The sequence below is a fragment of the Nansenia antarctica genome (genome assembly GCF_963989245.1).
Source record: "Nansenia antarctica genome assembly, chromosome: 5".
NCBI lineage: Eukaryota > Metazoa > Chordata > Actinopteri > Argentiniformes > Microstomatidae > Nansenia > Nansenia antarctica.
In genome coordinates, this window is record NC_137690.1 from 49,941,317 (window position 1) to 49,950,535 (window position 9,219).

The 9,219-nt window shown below is 44.0% G+C and overlaps 1 protein-coding gene across 1 annotated transcript in view; it reads right to left on the reverse strand.

The window, feature by feature from the left end:
• Positions 1 to 5,638: 5,638 nt before the first annotated feature.
• Positions 5,639 to 9,219, reverse strand: part of LOC308158100 (sodium/potassium/calcium exchanger 1-like) — a gene marked incomplete at both ends in the record, with an annotated part of 11,863 nt that continues 8,282 nt past the window's right edge. The window contains 5 exons of the mRNA XM_080531695.1: positions 5,639 to 5,888; positions 6,077 to 6,243; positions 6,698 to 6,787; positions 7,946 to 8,272; positions 8,456 to 8,682. Coding sequence (XP_080387821.1) covers positions 5,639 to 5,888; positions 6,077 to 6,243; positions 6,698 to 6,787; positions 7,946 to 8,272; positions 8,456 to 8,682 — 1,061 coding nt within the window. The remainder of the gene's footprint in view (positions 5,889 to 6,076; positions 6,244 to 6,697; positions 6,788 to 7,945; positions 8,273 to 8,455; positions 8,683 to 9,219) is intronic.

Consider the following 9,219-nt stretch of genomic DNA (forward strand, 5'->3'; position numbering starts at 1 on the left):
AAGTAATGATTATTTATTCTAGTCTCTTTTATTTGTTTATGGTTTTGTTTTTTAGCTGGGTGTCTTCAGGTCATTTTAGCATCCATTGCTCTCTTCCTGTAACAGTCTGTGGTTTAAATGGTTAAGTATTTACAGTGCTGTATCACATGAATAACACATGTCCACCACAAACTGAACTAATTTGAGCTGTCTGAGCTGCAATACTGTGTCACTGGAGGCATTAGAGCAGGGGTCCCTAAACTACGGCCGAACACGGCCCACCCCCAAACTTGGACCGGCCCTTTGAACAACGTGTGATTTCTAACTGCAATTGCGGCATTGCACCGACGTGGTGGCGGGGGCGCTGTTTCGCAAATAATTGGAAATACATTTCCACCATAAATTGATGCAGAAAGGGCACAAATTGCATCTAAATTCACCAGAATGCAAGAAATTAAGTGTTTGATGCTCGTTTAAGGACCCCCAGACAGCCCTGCTTCATGGGTCCCCCCGTGTATGATGAGGGTCCTCAAGTATCAGACTGTAAAACTGATTATATTTCATTGACATATCACTATAGGTATAAATTCCATCCAAATTCAACTGTTTAGACTTTGTTTGCATCCACCAGTGCTCTCCTGCGCACAATTGCTTTGCGCAACCGCCTCCATTCCACTCCGTTCCATATTATTTTATGTTAGAGACCAACCCAGGCCCCCCATCACAGAAAGGAAAAATGATGTGGCCCTCACAGAAAAAAGTTTGGGGACCCCTGCATTAGAGGATTCCCTTAAAGCCACAAGGGCCATTTTAATCTGTTGCCGCCTGTGTTAAAAAAAGAAAAAAAAGAAGCTAAATGTCAGTTCGTCTGTCCAACAAGGGAGTTTTGACTAATGATTGATTCGTTTGTTCAGAAATGAAGATGCCTCTTACAGTAATACCCATACTGTACTAAATCAACTATTTAGACATTTACAAAATTAACCATTATGTTTTTATTGTAACATTAGTAGTCATATTTGGCACAATTTTCTGTATGAATTGTCACAGCAGATATCAGTATTACCGTAATGTTTATTAGGTGATGCCTCTACTCTAAGTACATTAAGTCCTTGCACCCCTAAGAGATTTAGACAAGGCTTAAGACTAATCCCAGACTAAAAAGCATCTTCAATGGAGATTTTACATTGAAAGTGTGATTTAGTCCAGGACTAGGCTTACGCCTTGTCTGTGAAACCGGCCCATTGAGAGAATCTTTGCTGCACAATGTGTGGGTAGTGGTGGCTGGTGGATAAGGAGTTGGACTGCTGATCAGAAGGTCATTAGTTCAAATGACCTAAATGACTCCAGGGAGACTGTCCCTGTAATCTCTAATTGTAAGGTTAAAATGTGAAATGAAACATGCAGAACATGCTTGGTGGGAGACATGCTGCAGAACATGCTTGGTGTGAGACATGTAGCAGAACATGCGTGGTGTGAGACATGCAGCAGAACATGCGTGGTGTGAGACATGCAGCAGAACATGCGTGGTGTGAGACATGCAGAACATGCATGGTGTGAGACGTGCAGAACATGCTTGGTGTGAGACATGCAGAACATGCATGGTGTGAGACATGCAGAGCATGCATGGTGTGGCACAACCATAATTCTGTTCCTCCCCTTAAAAATACATGAAGGAACTTCTGTCACCTACTAAAAGACTGCACTTATATAGCGCCTTTATCCAAAGCGCTTTACAACGGCCTCTCATTCACCCATTCACACACCAATGGCGGCAAGGCGCCGGCCCGCTCAGTTGGAGCAATTTGGGGTTCAGTGTCTTGCCGACATGTGGCCAGCCGGGGTGCGAACCGCCGCTCTGCCAATGATCTTGCGATCATTAGACGGCGGCTCTACCTCCTGCGCCACAGCCGCCCCAAACAGTAGTGTTAACTGTAGGGTTCATGATGTAAGGTTAATCGGTGTATCATCTCATTAGACAACACAGTCCTTAGTTTAAGGCTGAAAAACGTTCGCATAATGAGTTTTTGCTAAATGAGTGGAGTGCGGAGGTGTGCCCCTCTCTGCCTGTCTGAGTAATGTACTGACAATGTTTCTGTTTAAGGGACCCACCTAGCTAGAGAGCACCCTCAGAGGATGGGAGTTCCAGAAAGTTCCATGTAGTAACATTATATGAGAAGTGGTTAATTGTGGTTAATTGCAAATAATTCAGAACTCAGTTAGTTAATACCCCCAAGATGTTTTTTAAAAATCATATCTGTGCTTGTTCTGTGTTTGTTCATGTGATCAGAGAACCAAAAATGAATCATCCCAAAAATGGTACGATGATGTGCAGTACTGTCTAGGCTAGCTGATGTAGCTTATAGGCTGTGTATCCTATGAGCTGGGGTCAGTGAGAGGTGGGCATGTATGACTCATACTGCCTGATGGTAATGTTCGTTGAAGATTGTTTCTCACCAGTCAAAGATTGTATTCCTGTTCCAAACCTGCATATGTGTAGTTAATAAGACGTCAGTTCAAATCTAATGCAACATCGGGTTTCCAAACCGTGTTGAAGAGATTGGGAAAAACACATGTTCTATGTCTTTATAGATCCTTCAAAGCTTTACATATTGTGATTATATGAATACATTTATCTATGAACGTATATATACTGTATAAAAGTGTTCCCGTTTTATTTTTCATATATGGTACAGTGTGAGTAAAAGCTTGAACGCAATGAACGGGTACTCGTTGTACAACAGCACAACTGAATGTTCAGTGGCACATGATGCAGGAAACCTTTTGAACGTTTATAAGGTGTCAGTAACAGGACCTCAGTCGCTAAATATAATGCTGACCTAGCTGTTCTTGTTTGTACTGTTTTATAAATGGTGCACATTTCAGCCATGGTACTGTGTTGCCTTGGAATCCTTTAAAAAAAAAGATTTGGAGATTGTTTGTTTCAAAGCCAGAAGTTTGAGTTTGAACCTGAGCGAGGCTGCTTTTCTCTTCAATCATCAGAGTTGAGAAAATCACCATTGTCACTTTGCTTTTGCCAAAGCTCAAATTTAAAGGAGCAATCTGGGATTGATAAACTGCATAGCCATTGACTCTTGAAGAATATCATTTTAAAAATGCCTCATGAGGCTTGATTCAACTGTCGTACCCCATCATAAACCAAAAAAGAAGATTGTTTTATTCATTGTTTGTCAAGATGTAATTGAGGGTATTTGCATTACTAATGCTTTCAGGATCAATAATTATGCTACGCTGTTCAATATTGGAGTATTGGACTATTTCACGAAATATGTCAAACCATTGTAATTACATACTTTTTTGATAAAGATCATTGCGCTATATAAATCACGCTAAACTCTGTCCAAGTTGGGTTTAGATGACCAAACTATGCTAAGCTAGCTGACACAGGGGAGTTCTTTCTCTCCAGCCCCATCCCTCAGCTGTTTACCAAAAGATGTGGTGAGGGGACCACTTTGTTGTTGTTTCAATCCCAGATTGCCCCTTTAAGATGTAGCAGAAACATGTACATCTTTCTCACTAGGGAAAATCCTACCAATTCAGAAACTCAGAATGAACTTCCAACCTAAACCACACACTGATGTAGCTGCAGGGGCTAGAGGAGGATCTCTGTCGAGGAGTATCCAATGATTGCTGGCCACATCAATTATTGACAGCTGAGACCACAGAGCTTAGGACAGGGCTATGCAAAAGGTCCGTGGAGTGTTGCTTTTAAAATGTGAAACGGTTGTTATCTTGTAAGCTTAAAGGGGCAATCTATAATTGTACATTTTGGACATTGAATTTAATGACGTATAGCTATTCTTGATTTTTGAAGACTATAACTCATAAATGCCTCATGAGCTTAGATCAACTGTCTTACCCCACCAGAACCCAACGTGGTTACATTTCACCAGCTCCCATCTCTCAGCTGTTTACCAAAAAAAAAGTGCCCGCTTTGTTGTTTGAATTACAGATTGCACCTTTAAGACAAACTGTCTCATGAAACAGTTGTCCATCTCTGTATTAGTATATTTGTTGCGTAAAAATAATTGTACAGATAAAATGTTGGATTTAGGTGAATGTATGATAGTTTATCTGCCCTTTGTAGAGAAGACATTTTGTAAAATCTTCATAGTGTTTACACGTCTGTACAACGAGTCTTTGGATGGAGTGAAGACTTTGACTGGATCTCCAAGGTCATCTCCAACTGTAAATAAACTCACTTATACTGTGCATTCATTGTCTGTGTGCTTCTATAGTCATATAGTTATACGTTTTATATAAGTTTCATACAATACAGTGATGTCATTTTCTAATCCCCTGCACATTACATTACATCTTTACCATTAGTGGTGGTGTTCCCAGGTGGGATTTGAACTTATGACTTTTTAATCGCCAATCCAACTCTCTATCCACTAGGCCAGACGAGGGGAACGAGGGGGGGGGGGGGGGGGGGGAGAAGAAAAGGGAGGTAGAAGAGAGGAAACAAGGAGAAAAAGAGGGAAAAGACCCACTCCACCTTGTCCCTGATGTTTCTTTCAATCACCATGGCACAAACTCTGAATATTATAAAAAATAATTTAATTGCAGCATGGATTGTAAGTACAGCATTTTGATAGTTTTGATCGTCAATACATTTTGCATCCATCTTACCCACACAAGTGCATTACATACAATACATATAACACTACATTACTGACAAGTTGTGGAACAATGAACAACGAATGGGTTGTTTTACTATTTTTGTTGGGTAGCCTAGGAGCTGGTAGTTTTCACTAAATGAATGCATTCTTGTGTTTTTACATAGGACATGGATTAACATTAACATGGGTGTATACAACATCTACTTCTGAATGAAGGACTGTTACAGTAAAACAGTGCAGACATTTAATAAAACAGCTAAGCTATGAGATCACGTAATCCTATTGAGTGAGAGAATAGGTTTGGATATTCTCTTCGCTCTTACTCTATGTACAGAGGGATTTTTTTTTACCGACAACGGTACACAGTTTGTTGGTGTGTAACTCAGGGAGCATAGCGTTAGTTCAGGCGGGGCACTCTAAGTCAAACGGCGCAGCTGTCCGTAAGGTGAAAGGACAGCTGATCCGCACGTATGCAACAAAAAAACACACAAAAAAACACACGCACACACCATCACACGTTCAAGTTAACGGAGACTTAAAAACTGAAAAATAAATAAATGTTAATGTAAAAACAGCCAAGTGGACGCTCCTCCATAACAGTTGTGACATGGTCGCTGGCTCTGATAGTTTGTTTTTCAACGTTTTGTGTGGTCGTTCCACCCACCACCTCCAACCTCTCCATCCGCTTGGTCGCTCTGCATGTAGCCTACCTCAAAGCCTACTAGTCATGGGCGGCTCCCTGCCCTACTGGATACTTTACTTTATAGTTTGTTGTGGTCTTTTACCTCCCGGCAGGCAGCTCTACAGAGCCTTCCAGATTACGCCAAGCTTAAACATACTTCCATGCAATAAATGGTTAAACTGACGCGAGTGAGTGTCTGAACTTTTAAGCTTTAAGAGTCCCTTTAAGAGTCCCTTTAAGAGTCCCTCTTAAGGCTTTCTCTCTTCTTCATCAGATGGAGACAGGGGGGATCAGACAACGAGGATGATGATGATGATGATGATGATGGTGGTCATCAGATGGTGATGGGACACATGATGATCCGGTCCTCCAGCATGACGCTGAGGACCAGGAAGAGGACGTAGAGGACGAACATGGTGAGACCCAGCTTCTTGCTCATCTTCCAGCGGCACATCCCGATGCTGATGATGACGAAGAGGAGCATGAGGAAGAGCAGCACGATGGCGCAGAACAGGCCGTTGGAGCTGACCGTCACAGGGCCGCCACCGTGGAGGAAAGAGTAGATCAGCCACGGTACCGGGAGTCTGGGAACAGAGGAGGAGAGTTAGTACTCGCTGTTTAAACCTACAGTATATCCAAGTTTAAACAAAATGTATGAAAGGTGCAATATAAATAAAGTGTATTATTATTATTATTTTTATTATTATTATTATTATTATTATTATTATTATTATTATTATTATTATTATTACATAATGAGATGGTCTCTCACCCCACAGTGATGTCGAAGATGTTGCTCCCCACAGAGCTGGACACGGCCATGTCTCCCAGGCCCTTCCTGGCTACGATCACGCTGGTGATGAGGTCAGGGATGGAGGTGCCCGCCGCCAGGATGGTCAGACCCATGATCTCCTCTGAGATGCCCACCGTCTCACCCACCTACCACAGGTGGTGGTGGGTAGATCAAATCCAATCAAATCAGATGTTATTTGTCACATTGTTATACTGTTACATGGCATAGAGCCATGACTGATGGTGAAATGCTTTGGGATCATGTTCCTCGCTCAACAGCAACAGTCAACACCAATCAACAATCAGCAATACAATATATAGTAATACAATAATGTGCAATAATGTCAGACGTGCAATCATGTCAGAGTAGAGCATGGGGCACGGGCACAGGCACATGGAAATTCACAAATGAGTTTGAAAGTGGATTTTTAAGTGTGTTTGAAAGCCAGTTTTAAATGAGTATTCACTGGATTGCGGATATAAAATTCATTGCAACAATGGAGGTGAGGTTCGCTCCAGATTCAGTGAGTAGAATAAAAGATAATATAAGAAATAAAACATCACGCGGAGACAGATTTCCACCACAGCAGCGTTATCCTACCTGATGTGCCCACCAGACCATGAGGTAGGAGAAGACTGCGATCCACAGGATGGAGCCGATGAACGTCATTGCAAAGTACTTCTGGGAGGCCTGTAAAAAACACACAGAGGAAGCTGATCTCAGTCCTACTCATGTGGCGCCACTTGCAACGTTTTGATTCGCCGTGTCTTCCTCGGTTTATGACCTCAGCAGTGTTATGCAAAGTTGAAGTATTAATTCAGTTGCGACATCCATTTTCCTGACTCTAAACCGGCTTTAGTTGGATGCATACGTTCTGGATGCCCCTGTTCTCACGGTTTAACGTCACCTGCTGTGTGCCATGCAACACTCTAGACTCAAGGTCAAGGTTTAAGGAGCGTAGGACAGTACAGTGTGACAGAGTGGTGTACAGTCTATACAGTCTATAAGAGTGCTACATGGTATACAGTCTATAAGAGTGCTACATGGTGTACAGTCTATAAGAGTGCTACATGGTATACAGTCTATAAGAGTGCTACATGGTGTACAGTCTATAAGAGTGCTACATGGTGTACAGTCTATAAGAGTGCTACATGGTGTACAGTCTGTAAGAGTACAGTCTATAAGAGTGCTACATTGTTTTGCCCAAGAAATCAAAAGCTATCGTTATTTCTAGACTACATCAATAGGTTATTTTATATCTCCTCAGACTTGTCAATATTGGGCAAATGCCGTTGCTATTTATCATTGCTACAGATATATATATATATATATATATATATATATATATATATATATATATATATATATATACTGTATATATTCTTCTTCTTTTTTTTATTTTTAACCTGGTACCCCTAATAGTATCCTGTCTTATTTGTCACTTACGTCCTGTACTATTGTCACTTTGGTTTTTATCTTGAATTATGCCTATTGCCTTACTGTCTTGTGCTGCAATGCCAGGAACCGAAACCTAAGACGTTTACTGGGGCGGCTGTGGCGCAGGAGGTAGAGTCGCCGCCTAATGACCACAAGGTTGGCAGATCAGCGGTTCGAGCCCTCGGCGCCTTGCATGGCAGCTTGCCGCCATTGGTGTGTGAACGTGTGCGTGAATGGGTGAATGAGAGGCCGTTGTAAAGCGCTTTGGAGCAGCAAAAAAGGCGCTATATAAGTGCAGTCCATTTACCATTTTACCATGTACTCTCTTACACTTGTGTAATGTGACGTAACAAGAAACGTGAACCGTGAAACTTGACAGGGTGACCAGATGTCCGGTGCTCCAGTACTTACGGGGTTGCGGACGTCAGGCACGGTGAGCCACAGAGGCAGCACGATGGGCAGCAGGAACAGATAGGTGGCCTGCTTCCGCCTGGTATCTGGCCACTCCAACGACAGCGGCTGATCGTCCTCGTTATCCTCCTCCTCCTCCTCTCCACCCTCTTCCTCCTGCTCTTCTTCCTCTTCCTCCTCCTCCTCTTCTTCTTCCTCCTCCTCCTCTTCTTCAGGCTCGTGATCGTCAGTGTCGACATCGCTACTCTCCCCGTCACCACCACCGCCCCCCGGACCGTCTCCGCCCCCCGGAGCCTCACCCCCCCCTGAGCCCACAGCCTCCTCCTCCTAGATCGACGGGGGACGTGGGGGAGGCGGGGGGGAGACATTAACATTTGTGACATTAACATTTATTTGTATTGTTTAACTCTAGTTTGTTTGTTGTATACGCCTATTCCTACATACAGTTCAACACAAGACATCCCAGTAGATTTCAACGTGTTTGAGTGTTTGGGTTCCGGGGGTACCTACCTGTGTTTGTGCGGGCTCGGCGGTCTCCTCTTCCACGTTGGTGGTCTGAGAGGTGGAGGGCTCCTCTGGAGGTGGTGGGGGGGTCGCCGGTGGTGGGGGGGTCACCAGCACTGCGGTCGGCTGCGGTGGGCGGGGGGGCGCCGGCGCTGGGGGGGCCGCCGGTGCTGGAGGGGCCACCTGCACAGTGACAGAGTTGGCATGCTCCGACGACTTCTCTTCTTTCGTACCTGGAAACGGACGGCGAGACAGACGAGACACAAATGACAAACCTGTTCAATCTTTGTCTTCTAAGGTACGGGATCATTCTGTCTTCCCCTGGTGGCTCGAGGTGTCGTGAGAAACAACGTCCCTGCCTGAGAGTACACCATATCTCACACACACACATACACACACACACACACACACGCTCACACACACACGGACACAGGCACACACGCACACACACACACACACACAGGGTCCCATCTGCAAGCTAACCCTAGGGTTGATTGCGTCTAGTTGAAGACCACCTCTAGGGTTTGGTTGCTGTACTCCGGTGCACTTGAGAACAAGAGGAATAATCGGCCGCGCCACTGAAGCACGTCCTTATCGTCCACAGTGACGTCTGCACCTCCCCCCACACACACACACACACACACACACACAGAGGTCCACACACACAGAGGTCCACTGATTACTGGGGTACGACTCCAGCCTCACAGCTCTTCAGTAACCCCGTCCTGTTCCTCCACAACTACATCCAGAGATGGCGGACCACAGGAATA